Here is a 14,958-nt window from a genome sequence, read left to right as displayed (position 1 = left end):
TGGCGGGAATGGACGGCGTGGCTCGTCCGTGGTAGTCGGGAGACTGAAAACTGGCCTTATTAGATATAATTAAGCAAAACAGAAACAGGAAGAGGCGAGCGCAGGAGCTTTTAGCCAAAACGCTCGAGTGCTTGTTGACATGTTATGTCTGTTATTCGGAGCTGAAATGATGTAGCTTTTTTCTACACAGAGAGAGAAAGAGAATCTTAGTGGCTTTGTTCGTGTCTTTATTTTTGGTGGAGGCACGATTAGTTTGGATCTCCCCTGGGAGATGACAGGAATTATGGCACCTGTGGGAGCAGCACTTTGTCCTGCCCATTAAATTACTGCAGTGCTAAACTAGTCCTGGTGAAGCACTCGTTACTGGAGAGGTGAAAAGCAGCAGCAGAATGTCTTCCTTTAGAGTCTGGGACTGGTGTGTGTTTTGAACTGTTGTCTTCACACAGTCACATGGCCTTGATGAGGGTTAGTAACGCAAACGGCACATGGCGTGGGTTTCCATAGTAGATGGACCTGTGCTGTCATCTGAAAAGGGCAGTGCAGTTGCATGTCTAGCTGTGTGCATGTGTGTGTGTAATGCTTGTATCTGTGTGTAATGTAAATTATAGACCTACCTGTGTGTGTAGAATGCTGATTGTAGACCTAGCTGTGTGTGTAATTCTCCTTGTGGCCCTAGCAGTGTGTGTGTGACGCTTGTAGCCTTAGCTGTGTGTGTGTAACCCTTATTGTGGCCCTAGCTGTGTGTGTGTAACTCTCATGGCCCTAGCTGTGTGTGTGAGATGCTCGTTGTGGCCCTAGCTGTGTGTGTGTAACTCTCACGGCCTTAGCTGTGTGTGTGAGGCGCTTGTTGTGGCCCTAGCTGTGTGTGTGAGACACTCGTTGTGGCCCTAGCTGTGTGTGTGTAACTCTCATGGCCCTACCTGTGTGTGTGAGACGCTCGTTGTGGCCCTAGCTGTGTGTGTGTAACTCTCACAGCCTTAGCTGTGTGTGTGAGATGCTCGTTGTGGCCCTAGCTGTGTGTGTGTAACTCTCACAGCCTTAGCTGTGTGTGTGAGGCGCTTGTTGTGGCCCTAGCTGTCTGTGTGAGACACTCGTTGTGGCCCTAGCTGTGTGTGTGTAACTCTCATGGCCCTAGCTGTGTGTGTGAGACGCTCGTTGTGGCCCTAGCTGTGTGTGTGTAACTCTCATGGCCCTACCTGTGTGTGTGAGACAATCGTTGTGGCCCTAGCTGTGTGTGTGTAACTCTCATGGCCCTACCTGTGTGTGTGAGACAATCGTTGTGGCCCTAGCTGTGTGTGTGTAACTCTCATGGCCCTACCTGTGTGTGTGAGACAATCGTTGTGGCCCTAGCTGTGTGTGTGTAACTCTCATGGCCCTACCTGTGTGTGTGAGACGCTCGTTGTGGCCCTAGCTGTGTGTGTGTAACTCTCATGGCCCTAGCTGTGTGTGTGAGACACTCGTTGTGGCCCTAGCTGTGTGTGTGAGATGCTCGTTGTGGCCCTAGCTGTGTGTGTGAGATGCTCGTTGTGGCCCTAGCTGTGTGTGTGAGATGCTCGTTGTGGCCCTAGCTGTGTGTGTGTAACTCTCACAGCCTTAGCTGTGTGTGTGAGGCGCTTGTTGTGGCCCTAGCTGTGTGTGTGAGACACTCGTTGTGGCCCTAGCTGTGTGTGTGTAACTCTCATGGCCCTAGCTGTGTGTGTGAGACGCTCGTTGTGGCCCTAGCTGTGTGTGTGTAACTCTCATGGCCCTAGCTGTGTGTGTGAGACGCTCGTTGTGGCCCTAGCTGTGTGTGTGAGACGCTCGTTGTGGCCCTAGCTGTGTGTGTGAGACACTCGTTGTGGCCCTAGCTGTGTGTGTGAGATGCTCGTTGTGGCCCTAGCTGTGTGTGTGTAACTCTCATGGCCCTAGCTGTGTGTGTGAGACAATCGTTGTGGCCCTAGCTGTGTGTGTGAGACAATCGTTGTGGCCCTAGCTGTGTGTGTGTAACTCTCATGGCCCTAGCTGTGTGTGTGAGACGCTCGTTGTGGCCCTAGCTGTGTGTGTGAGACACTCGTTGTGGCCCTAGCTGTGTGTGTGAGATGCTCGTTGTGGCCCTAGCTGTGTGTGTAACCATCCTTGTCTTTTCTCTCCAGCAGGCTGCACGTTTGAGGTGGACACGGATGCTGAGCTGTGTGACTACAGGCAGGGGCAGGAGGACGACTTCGACTGGCAGCTGGTGCGGACCGACGCCTGGAGCTACGTGCCCCCTGAGCTCACGCAAGGCGAGTTTCTGCAGCGACCCTCGTACCCTTCTCACGGGGGACTGGCAGCGGGTGTCAAAGGATGTCCATTCGCATGTTGACGGGGATATCAGATTTCCAGTTACAAAGGAGTTCAGTTTTGCTCTCATTACCTGAAATCAGAGAGTTTATCGCACTAATCTGTGTCCGTAATGCCACAAAATCCATTATACTGTAACTTATTTTTGTGCTACAGTGATCTTTCATATTTAGTGTTTTAAATGAGTCTCACTATAAATGTGCCATGTTTGGTTCAATGCGTACGCAAATGTGACAAACTCCTGATGTTGGCAAAACAGTAAGTGTGAGTTTTTTGAGGGCAAAAAAAGTCCTTTTTCCCTCCAACCATCAAAGCATGAAATGATACAAGATGTAATTACAGGAAGTTTGCTTGCATAAGCAAACGGCAGTAAATTGCAGCAGTACTCTTTATTTTCCGCTGAAACAGCGTGAACATCATCTGCCTCTCATCCCGTCCTGTCAACAGAGATGCATCCCGTGCCTGAGGCTGTTCCCTGGCCCCTGCAGGGAGCTCCACTCCAGGGCCACTCAGGTCCACAGGGGCCATGCGTGGGTCTCGCCTCTGTACACATCTGCTAAAGTGTGTTCACTGCCTCCTCTAGGAGCTCTCGACTGGCCCCGTGGCTCTTTCTCCCCACAGTTCATTGTCTGGGGCACTTGGGGCCTTGAAGATCCAGAGGATCATGTCTGAAAAGATGGGAGCCGGATGCTGTGGCCACAGCCTGTCCTCGCCCCTTGACGTGCATCGATGGAGGTTCCGGTCGAAGCGGCTTTTGTTTCCCCCGGCCGACGCATGTGACCCCATCAGCAAGCAGAGGGTGCTGGGAACGAGGAAGCGTGCTGTGGCACTTTGGTTGATATTCCACAGACACGCAGACATCCAGTGTGGCACTTATATGGATGGTTAAATTCTTCAAAGCCGCTAAAGAGACTCCAATTGAGACAACAGCTTAGTTTATTGGGCACTACTGGTTCGATAGTATTGATCCTTTCAGCACTACAGCAGGAATGTGAATCAGGCGGAACAAGAGAGCGGGATTTTCTGTTGTCTCTATGTTCACTCTTACTAGCTGGGGTTGTAATGAAATTTGAAGTTCCTGATGATGGTACACTACTGCTCAGACAACAGTTCTTGGCTTTAAAGTGGTGTAACAGTTAGGAATCAAAATTGGGATGGTTCTTTTTTGTCATGTCAGAAGCCTGCAGTCATGGCACAGTAGGCTCTTAGGTTCTTTTGTTTTGTTTTTTTGAGGCAGGGAGTTTGGGGGAGAAATTAAACATGTAGATAAACTTGTTATGGAAGACACCGTGTGGTATTATCTCTATAATAACGGAGTATAAAAATTAGAAGCCAAATTCAATTGATTTCTGCTGCTATTGGAGGAGCCCCCATCTATGGAGGATGATGGGTACTCAGGTACACCATTACCTGCTGTTCGACACACCTGGCAAGCAGTCTCTTCTTTAATGCTCAGAGATGGGCTTTGGAAGTTTTGGGTCTGTGGCTAAAACATCTGCGGGTGCGTCTTTGATTGTGGAGGCGAAGGAGGGCGAGCGGCTCTGCCCCGAATCCCTCGCTCTTCCCCAACGGCTGTGGGCGGTTAAGTGAGGCCCAGCGAATAGGTCAGCGGGACTTAATAAGCGCTAATAGCGGGACTTAGCACGGCGTCTAAACGCGGGAAGGAAAAAAAAAAAAAAACTTGGAAACGGTTCTCACACACGTGCGCTGCACTTTAACGAGCACGCAGTGAGCATGCGCGCGTTTGATCCGCTCGGCTGACGGGTCGCTCCGGCGCGCGCTGCATTGCGTAATTGTGTCAGATCTGAAGAAATCTGTAGCACTTACCGAATCAAAGCGAGCTGACCAAACGCTTTCTGACAGGCAGATCAAAATACCGCGCGTCCAAATGATCATAAACAACCTTTCTATGTGTGCACGCCGCATGGTATTTTATTTAATTTTTATTTATTTTTATTTTTTTAAACTCTTTTCATGTCAACCGTAAGTGCTCTCCGTCTCTTTAACGAGGGACGGTGGAGGCAGAGAGAGACAGTGAGTGGAAAAATAGAGAAAGAGAGAAAGAAGACTCAGCATATAGTATTCCGTATAAAGAATGCTGTAGCACTCCAAATCACATGCAGGCTGAAGAGCTGGAAACAGAATAAAATTTCAGTGGGGCATCATCGCACCGCCCTGGTGCTCTCGGTAATTTGGGAACTCTTCTACTGACTTCACACTCTTCGTCTGCAACTTCATGAGGTTAGCAGACGATCTCTGGAAAACAAGAGGTTTTAGACCCAGTTGTTTGCTTAAAGTATCATATTGTTGTTACCAGACTAAGAAGTTATACAGAAGTTCATTAAGCACAAGACCCAGTCGACATTTTAATCCTCACAGGGGCTCACAGTCTCTTTCGCTGTTAGCCAATATGGCTCTGCTTCAGGCCAGCGCATTAATTAAACTGTGACTCCAGCCGTCTGTCAGAGGACTGCTGCGTACAGTAATTAGACGGAGCACAAAACTCTCTTTTATAACAGCCAAAATGGTCTTTCTGGCGGGCTGTGTTAGGAGCCCTATCTTATGCGCGCGATCTTGAAGCCCTGATGAGTGAGGTGAGCAGAGCCTTGTGCTCCTGCAAACACAGACCTGTCTGAGCCCTTTCCAGAGCTGGTATTGTGTTCCTCTCACTTTGGACAAAACCTTCCCATGTGACGCGTCTCGTATCCTGCATGCGTGTCATGATATGGTAATATGGGATCTGCCCTGTAATTAACATTCCTTTAATCATAGAGTCACTTTGCGGCACTCTGGGCCTCACTGTGCTGTGAACAGGCATGTCGTACACTCTCCCTCTCTGATTGCCATCCCTTTGCTCACTCCACTCACTGTCTCCATCACTCAGACCTTCACTTAGTAATGTACTCCTAATTCGTTCACTCCCTCAGTCACTCATGCTCTTAAATTACCAGTTTCTAACTTGGGTGCTCATTTGCCCCCCTCACTCACTCTCTCTCACTCACTCACTCACTCACTCACTCACTCACTCACCCACTCACTCTCTCTCTCTCTCACTCACTCACTCACTCACTCACTCAATGAGTTCAGTAGAGGACCTGTTATTGGCATGACTGCGTGTCTACTCCAGTACAACCTTCATCACAGTGACAGTCTAGGTTTTTCAGAGGTTCATAAATGGTAGAATGGGTTTCATTCAAAGAGTTTCCATCAAATAAACTCTATATTGCAGTTTCACCCAATTTGCAGTAAACACACACACACACACAGTCCAAAAGTGCCCCCTCCCTCCCCTGCTGATGAGTCAGAAAGCTTTGGGTGTGTTTTCCTGCCCCGCGTGATCGATGCAGGTTGACAATGAAGCTGGCATATAATGGACCGTTGCCATGGAGACGCACTTGTCCGGGACTGGCATGGGCTTATTGAGGAATCTGTCATGTGGATCTCAGTAACTTAAGAGACTGGTTTGGTATTTTTGCTCTAAATCATGACTCCGTCTTGAATCTCACACACACACACGCACACACACACACACACACACACACACACACATATACACACGTCATGCTGAGGTTCGCTTGAGTCACTGCTTTTCGTGACTGGGTCTGTACTGTGTACGTTTTCTACAGCGGGGAGAGCAGGTCGGGCCTACATGGGCCAGCGAGACCTTAACCTCCAGTCACACTCATGCCAGCATTTTTAGTCTGATCGTAACCGAGCTTGTTTGTCTTTGGGAAAGACTCGGGCTGATATCTCCATTTGAACGATGTGGCTGGAACTCTTCAACCGCTGGTATGTCAGGCATGACAACAGGTGATCCACCACACACACACACACACACACACACACACACACACACACACACACACACACACACACACACACACACACCTCCTTCAGACCTTGGTGGAAACGGTGAGACTGCAGAAACACGCTCTGCTCGTCATTTTATTTATGTATGTGTGTGTGTGTGTGTGTGTGTGTGTGTGTGTATATATATATATATATATATATATATAAAATATAGAGAGAGAGATCAGTTGTCATGAAAAGTCTAAGCTGTCAGTGTAATGGACACAGTTGGCATTGCTATGCAGAGCCGTCTGCAGAAAAGAGCTGACGAGTGAAGTAAAGGTCTGTGGTCCCCCCATTACAATAATCCCTGCTAAGATAGCTGGCCATTTGAATAATGACGCAGTCCGTTAAAATGGAGGAGAGCGAGACCCGGAGACTTCACAGCTGATGACTTTTTGTGCTTTCCTTCCTCCTGTCTCTTTAGCCCAACTCCCTGCTGTTTGTGAGCCTGTGCTAGCCACACCCCCCCCGCCACAGTGCCAGTTAGCTCTTCTCCCCTCATCGCCATCCCAGCAGCCCCCTGCAGGGGGCACCCCCGCTCCTCATGCCCCTTCCACACTTCCCCCATGTCTTCTGCTTGGCGCGCTCTCACCACTGCGCCGGGAGCCGATTTGTCCTCCCTCCGGATGGGAGGATGTGGATTGTGGAGTCTTCCTCTCCTTGTAGCCGGGAGCTCTTCCTCCTGTCTCCTCAGCGCCTTTCTTCTGAACGTCTGCTGCTGAAGACGCACATTGGGGTGTTTGATCAACTCTTTCTTCTCTCTCTCTCTCATTAAACGAGTTTTAGGGAGGAATGTCCTCCACCCTGTCATATCCGCTGTCAGCGTTCCCTCCGCCAGGTGCCATTTCCTTCTGATGCTCTCTTTGATTGCTCTTAAACAAAGACTCCACAGAAGTTTTGCAAACGTGCGCTGATAAGTCATCACTGGGAGGGAGCACCAGGAAACACAGACGACTGCTGCTGACGTAGTTTACAACTAGATGACGGTGAGACCTTCTGCGAGTAGCTCTCCAACGGGTGTAGTCAGCGGGTGTAGCGGTTGGATCGGAGAGGCCCCAGAGTTAGGGCGAGTTCCTCGTGTTAGCATGGCCGATGAGAAGCCTCTGCTCAGGCAGTGCCCATGCCTGGTCAGTCCGAGCAGTACACCTGGGTTCTGGACCGAGGCGTAGGGCCGAGGTGGCGATCCTTCACCCAGCTGTCGCTCTGGATGAGAGTATTCTGGCACAGGAGCAATGTGATCAGCTCCCTCTCTGTCTGTCATTCACACACACACACACACACACTCACACACACACACTCGCATGCACACACACACGCACATGCACACAGAGTGGTCCATAACAGGTCGCACACACTGTTAGTTCCAAAGAGCTTTGGGCAAAGGTGAGCCAGTTCACCCACAGCATTCTAACGAAAAAATTCCACAGAGAAAAAGAAATAACCACTCAGCTGGTGCGCACGCACGCACACACACACACACACACACACACACACACACTCACACACACATGCAGGTATGATGAAATAAAACACTAGTTCAAGAGTACAGTGCAGTATATGACAGATCCAGTATGATGATAGAAGTCAACACAATGCAGGCCAACGTTAGTCCTCTCAGCTAGTACCTGGTCGTTACTGTGCCCATTATATTTCAGTATTGCAAACGTAATTGGAGGTTGTGCGGTGACGAACAGGATACGTCTCAGCCATTGTACAAGCTATTTGTTGCTAATTTCACATCATTAATCACTTCACCATTTGTGTGGAAGCTTCAGCAAGGCTGTGTTTAGTGACGATAATCAGACTGTGATTATCTGTCTCTGTACATGTAGGCTCAGAGAGAACGAACGGAAATTCCTACCCCACTAGGAACGAACTCTGATGCCTCAAAAATGAGTCTTTCTGTCACACACTCTTTTTCTCACTCACTCACTCACTCACACACACACACACACACACACACACACACAGTACAAACCAGAGGAACCCTGCGTCTTCACGCCCACGGCGATTCTCTCAGCTATATGCACATGCAGGCATACCGCCACTTGTATTACTATGTGTGTAACTGATGAGTTACTGCAGCTCAGTGCTGCTAATATGAAGACATAAAGAAACACTGAACTTAGACCAAGAGGACAGATCTCATTTAGCAAAACAGCTCCACAGAATTCAATCTTTTGTTATGTATTCCCTTCATTGTTGAGGCATGTGGGGACATTCGGTCCTTCCAGTGAGACTAAAATGGTGTACTCTTTCAAACACACACTCACACTCAGGCACGCGCACACACACTCACACTCACACACACACACACACACACACACACACACACACACCAAGAAACAGTGAGAAAAAGAGGAATGAAAATAACTGAAGAGGGAGAGAGAGTGAGAGAGAGGGGGAGAGAGAGTGAGAGAGAGGGGGAGAGAGAGAGAGGCAGAGAGAGGGGGGAGGGGGGGGGAGAGAGGGAGACAGAGAGAGGGAGAGAGAAACACAAGAGTGGCAGAGTCATCAGGAGTCTCTTTAACCTCACTCACAACCTCACCCGAGTATCTGGCTCATTGACGTGAGAGAGGCATTCCAGCAGTCCTCAGAGAAATTCACTTTGCTCTGTGCAGAGCAGGAGACATATCTTGAAGTTAGCAGTGTTAAAAGGCCGACTGTCATTAGAAACCAGAAGGCCATCGTTTGATCCATAGACTGCTCCAGCAATGTTAATTACTCCATCTCATAGTATACTCACTGTGTGTGTGTGTGTGTGTGTGTGCGCACGCACGCGTGTGAATAGGGCAGTGAGACATACCCACTCTATACCAGCAGCTGACATATTTCGCATATTTCAGCCGTGAGGCTTTGAAGTGTCCATATGTGCACGTCCCCCTACTGTCGGGTGAGAGGTTAGCGCCTACCGCAGAACCGGATTATACAGCCTCCGCTTTTTCCAATTAATTATCTGCCTATTTGGGAACTAAATCCCCCTTATCTGCCACGTCCATCAAAGCAGGGGCCACGGCGGGGTGCCAGATCCTGCGCACCCCCCCGAGGAAGTGGCAGGCCAGGCTGAAGTACTAGCCAGCTGAGCAGAGCCAGATCCTGCATGTCTTAGTTCAAGAGCCTCTCTCTGCACATCTCTCATTTACCAGCAAAATAACCTGTAGGATGTTTATCTTTTTCACATGAAATAAATAGCCTGCAGTTTGCTCCCACTGACTTGTTCACTTTCATTGTGGGGTGGGGTTGGAAAGCGAAGGTGCGCAAGGGCACTATACGCCGTGTCGGTGAAGGTTTACTGCCGATATGTTTTTCCTTAGACGGACACAGCGCACCTGGTCTGTGGAGTTGGAGCAGGAGCGCGCTGGGTAAGAGCGAATTAAAAAGAATGCTGCCCTAGCAACGACCTTCCACGCAGACGCGCAGGGCTGCCGCCGAAGGTCAATCGCATAGCGTGTGTAGAGGTTGTGCGGCCCAGCCGTACCCTTCCTGCGGTGGGCTTAGCCGAGGACGCATGGACATGGATGCGGGGGTGGACATCTGTTTGCTCCTGTCTCTCGTACCATCTCCCACCACCAGCGCAGAGAAGCATTTAAACGTCTCTATAACTCTGGAGTGTTAGGAAGCGATTTAAGTGCCTCAGACTCTTAAACTTTGGGCCAGAGGGCGACGCTTTTGCGATCAAAAGCGAGACAAAGCCAGCTAATTACTGGGAAATGGTACGCCGGTGAAAGTACCCTAGGACATCTGAGGACAGCCTCACACCCTGTGAAGAACGGTGTGGTTATCCCAGTATCGAAAGCGCAATAAATGTCTTTGCTTGCTTGCTTGGTTTTGTTTGAGCTGCATTCACTGAAAATGGCATCTTTCAGGGTATCGCTTTGCAAGACGAAGCCCTGACTTAGAAGCTAGTGGAGATGAAACCGTCTGCATGCGCTCTGGTCGCGGATGAGGGCGGTCTGTGTCTCTCAGCAAAGCCAGATATTTACAGAGCAAACTACAATGCCATCAAACACAAGATATGCTGTGTGGAAGGATAAAAGGCAACAAACCAAACCAAGACACTGCAGCCTGTGACATTTGCTCATCACTGTCCGGATGCGCCGCAGTGATAGTGTTTCTTCCTGCTTCCTGATATTTATTCTCAGGATGTGCGCCATTTTCCCACACATAGCTCTTCTCTGGCCCTGGCAGAGCGTTGTAGACTAGGGACGGCCTTTAGATGCGCTTGCTGTCCCGTGCCTCGCGTGTTTGGCTCTCGCGAGCTATCGTTGTTGTTGTAACGGAAGTTGTAGAGATGCGCAAGAAGGACTGGAGGACCTCCCTCTGGGAGGGGGAGAGAGAGGGAGAGAGGGAGAGGAGAGGTCTCAGTTACCTCTAGTAATCTGTCATAACGGAAAGGAAAGAGAAAAGGCACTTAACTGTACGTGAGCATTAAATACTCCAGTTTCATGAACTCTGCACGGGTGTATCCTTTACATCTACAGCAGGTGAAGTAACAGTTTCCAAAGTGGCCCACAGGCCAGCGTGGCGAAGAAGACAGACGGGTGAACTGGAAGGGTGAAGGACAGTTGTTTCAACAGACTAGCCCGGGGGGGGGGGGGGGGGGGGGGGGGGGGGGTAAAGAATCCTGTAGATATGAATATCCTGTAAATACGACTGCCAAGGTACTACAAGCAGTAGTAAGTCATCCAAAGTGAAGACATAGCTTTAAGTCTTTCTGAGCCTCGCATTTATCAGATCGGAGGTGCCGCCATGTTCAAACTGCACTAGAGTTGAAATCATCTCTCAGCACGTCTCCTAACCCGACGGATCAAAAGATGCAAGTTGGCCCAGACATTCATGGATTACACGGTGCATATTTAACACCTCAAGTTTGCTTTCATTATTGCAAAACTTTCTTGAGAACTGTCTGTCTGACAAGTCAGTTTATCAAAAATAATTCCCAGAGCATGCAGTGGATGTAAAGAAACATCACTACAAGGTTCCTATACAACCTCCAGTTCCACAACTTATTACATGGTCTTTTATTTCTGAACAATGGACAACTGAACTGTACACAGAGCCGGGGCCATTACCTACCTCGGCTGTGCTCGGCTCATGTTAGCTGCATATTAGTGGAAATTTCAAAATCATTTCTTCTTTTTCTTTGCTGAGCAGCAGTTTAACCAGTGGACCACACACTGGTCATCGTGAAAAGTAAACTTCTCCACCTTCTCCCAACATGAATAGACCACATTTTCATGCACTGGCAACCCATTTTAGCTAATGTTAACTAAGTTGTGTTGAGAGCATCGCAGTTAAACTTCTTCATGCAGTGCTTATTAGCTAGCAAGTGTAAGTTATTGAGTGGTTTTTGTAAGTTGCAGTGGTTAGATTTAGCAACAGGCAAAACTGAACTAGTAATCCACTGTTTTCGGTTCAGCAACAGGCAGATTAGAAGCCACGGCAGTTAGTAACCAGGCTGTATCCAAGCAAAATTCTTTGAGTGTCAAAATAAATGTGTATTTATCTATCATGGCAATTTTATCTTCATAAATATGTTTGGATGTAGCAACCATGGTTTAAGAGGGTTAAAACCGTGTCTTACATGATTTTAATGCATCAATTTACGCCTGGTGGTTCCTTGTCTCCACAGCCGTGCGTCAAGATCACACAATGCGGAGTTTATCATAGATTAACCCTTACTTAGCCCAGCAGTGTAACAGCAAGTTTAATCACATTATAGAACCCCAGGGAGCATTCTAGAATAACAACATTACATAAAACAGACCATGCCACTCTTCTAAGTATGGGCACTAAAATGATAAAGGCTGTCTGTTTCACTGTGGGTATATAAGTGAAGGCCTGTGTTCCCACAGCTTCCTGTTAGAGGAACGGGCCTGCGGTATTGGCAGGTGAGCATTGCTATATTGAGATGCTCTTTAAAGATCAGATGCTCTATACAGATGAGAGGCTTTTGCAGCGGTTCCTACTACACTGCTGCATCTGTGTGTCGCTGTCTTTCACATCGAGTCCTCCGCCACCTCGGTGGATGCCGCTGACCTCGCCTTTGCTCGGCAGACGCGAGCATTGTGTTCCCGGACCGCCACGAATGGAGCTGTCAGACCCCAGTCTGCCTTATCTGCTCACAGATTTTCCTTGGCTATTTATCAGATAATTAAAGTTAAAAGTGCTTCCCTTGTCTTAATTGAGACATTAAGTGTGGGGGCATCAGACCAGGGAGCGTCCCGGGCAGCTTCTGGGCACGGGAGACGTCGCTTATGGTGCCAAGCCGCTAACCTCCCCTCAGCCGGTAAGACAGCCAGACTAAACTGCTCTTTTTTTTTAACCTCCCATCCACTGCTAAGAGTTTTGGAGGCACGAAACTGCGCTGAGGTGCCGTGTGACCAGAAATGACATTGACGTCGATCTTTGGAGAGCGCACGACGGTCACGGGGGCCGGACGCTGGGGAACAGTGAGTTACAGCGCCTGCCCGATCTGCCTCACGGCGCCGGCAACACGCTTCATCCCAGCTCAGCGCCACACTGCGCCTCCAACATCCGAGCTCCACTTACCAACCTCCCCTCAACCAACTCTCCATGTTTACCGTCCGCTACTCTGGTCTCTCGGTGTGAATACTTGGTGCTTCCGCTGGACTTGTTTATTTGCTAGGGCGAGTGTGTGGGTTTATGGAGTAAAAACACTTAACTATAAGAACAGCATGGCACAGTCCCTGACGTCAGCCACACTGCCCCACCAGAACTTCACACCTTCTGTAAGGAGCACTTCTGGCTTTCTGACAGAATCTTTCCTTTGCTACTGTAATGAACGGAAGACCATCGCTATTTATTATCAGGAAAAAATGATCATCGGAGAAATCTTAACACATGCACAGACATGCGGGCATTTTACACATATCCAAAGCTAGCTCTATTTCCAGTCCTGAGAACATTCACCTGCTTTATAGTCATATAGTCAAACCAGACAAAAAATGTATAAATAACCAAATAAAAACAGAACGCGCCACATAGAGCCTTCCTAAACCTCGCAGTTTAGCTGACAGTTTAGCAGTAATCATATTCACTGCAATTTTAGTGGCATCAAACTAATCAATCAGTCAATAAAAGACCAATGATGTCTTTGGTTCTGACAAGTTTTCTGACATCCACCAATCACTGAGTGTTCTAGCCGTTCTGCCTTTCACACTCTATATGAAGGGCAGAAGTCTCTTTCAAACAGCCAAAGTGGTAAACAAATTATGCAAAGAGTATAATCACAGCCTGCCTCACTTTCTCTAAATTTGAACCCTTTTGTGTTCTGCCGTCTTGAGTAAGACATGAAAGGTTGTCATCCCAGATCTGTAGACATCAAGGTTTCAGTGAGAGGTTCATTTTGCTGATCCTTAGTCATTAGAATTTGGTTGTGGATAATGCGGAACAGATGTGCAACGTTGCTGAACGATGAGGAACTCTCTTACCTGAGGTCACGAACCAGTTAAACGCGACTTCAAAATTCTCTTTTTTTTTTTTAATCGCGATTTCAGTGTGAAATCAATTAATCATCCGGGCCTTGTTACGGGTGTACCGTGAACAGTCCGTTTGTTGTTGGAGTGTGGCCATCTGGACTGTGGGTAGGACTCTGCTGTGGTTACTGGATTTAAGAACAGACTCCAGTGAACAGAGAAATTCACCGGGCTTATGCTGATCTCAGCTCAGTGAAAACAGCCGTGAATATCCCAGACTTTCACTCTCATTCTGCTTCACACATTTTGTCTGCAGTGGTCTACTGTGCAATATTGTCAGTATGAATGTCATTGTGACATTTATTTATAAACCTGTAAATCGTTTTCAGTTTACAGATTTGTTGCCTTGTCTATGTAATTAGAAAAAGTTTTTGTTCTATTTTAGTGAACAATCTAGACTTGTATATATGATGTTTTAGAATTTTTATTTTTTATTTTTTCCTCACTGTTCCACTCGCCATTCCACCTTCAGAATCCCACGGTGAATTGTGTGGTTAAATTCAACACTACTGCAAAGCACGTAAAGGATATGACAGGCTCATAGCGCAGCTAATGTGTAACCCAGCTAACAATAGCTAATGCATTTGACATATGATCTAGCCAGGCTAACTTATTTAAATTAAATTCCTGGTGAATTTGGAAGTATAAGAAAGTGTGTATTTGTAATTCATAGATCCATTGTGATGTGTGCTTTTTCATTTGTCCACCAGTTGCCCCAGTGCTTCCTTCCTATGGTGCATTATGGGCCTGCAGTAGTATAAGTGTTCTTTATTTTGCAATAGCGTATTTGGTGATATGGCATCCCAAATTTAAAAGTGTTTTAGAATATGGTGTCTCTGCAGTATACACAATCTCAGACACGGCCTATATTTTGACAGCTCGTTTGTTCTGAACCTGAAGATTAGGTTCCATATGTTTCAGGTGACTCATAAAACTTGCCTGACAGATGCTGTCCAGTGAAAGTGGTCTGCTCAAACCGTCCGTCTTTAGTGCTAAGAATTTTAAACAATCCGCCTTTGTTATGTGGAAAAAAATCTTGGAAAAAAGCCAGCACCTTTCCCCCCACATTATCTGAGTTTAGATTTCAGAATGGCTGTGGATTGAACAGAAGATGCATGGATGGGTGAACTGCCTCTGCAGCTGTCCAGTCTTCTAAGTTGACAATTAGATTTAAAGTGAAGTCTGAATCCTTGGAGGACTGGATTTGAAGTTTCAGTGTGGTGTTTCACTATTCTACATTACAGGACGCTGAAGACTTTACTGTGGTGTTTCACCATGCTACCTTACG

At 47.8% G+C, this 14,958-nt stretch overlaps 1 protein-coding gene across 9 annotated transcripts in view; it reads left to right on the top strand.

Moving 5' to 3' along the window:
* ptprua (protein tyrosine phosphatase receptor type Ua) overlaps positions 1 to 14,958 on the top strand; it is a 142,036-nt gene that overhangs the window by 40,394 nt on the left and 86,684 nt on the right. For 8 of the 9 annotated variants that reach the window (XM_027009768.2, XM_027009777.2, XM_027009775.2 and 5 more), the window contains exon 2: positions 2,133 to 2,261. In XM_027009768.2, coding sequence (XP_026865569.2) covers positions 2,133 to 2,261 — 129 coding nt within the window. The remainder of the gene's footprint in view (positions 1 to 2,132; positions 2,262 to 14,958) is intronic. The other variant, XM_027009770.2, reaches the window with a different exon arrangement.

Source organism: Electrophorus electricus, chromosome 4 (assembly GCF_013358815.1).
Source record: "Electrophorus electricus isolate fEleEle1 chromosome 4, fEleEle1.pri, whole genome shotgun sequence".
In the NCBI taxonomy this organism is placed as follows: domain Eukaryota; kingdom Metazoa; phylum Chordata; class Actinopteri; order Gymnotiformes; family Gymnotidae; genus Electrophorus; species Electrophorus electricus.
Note: the sequence above shows the minus strand (reverse complement) of the source record. Positions and strands in the feature narration are given on the sequence as shown.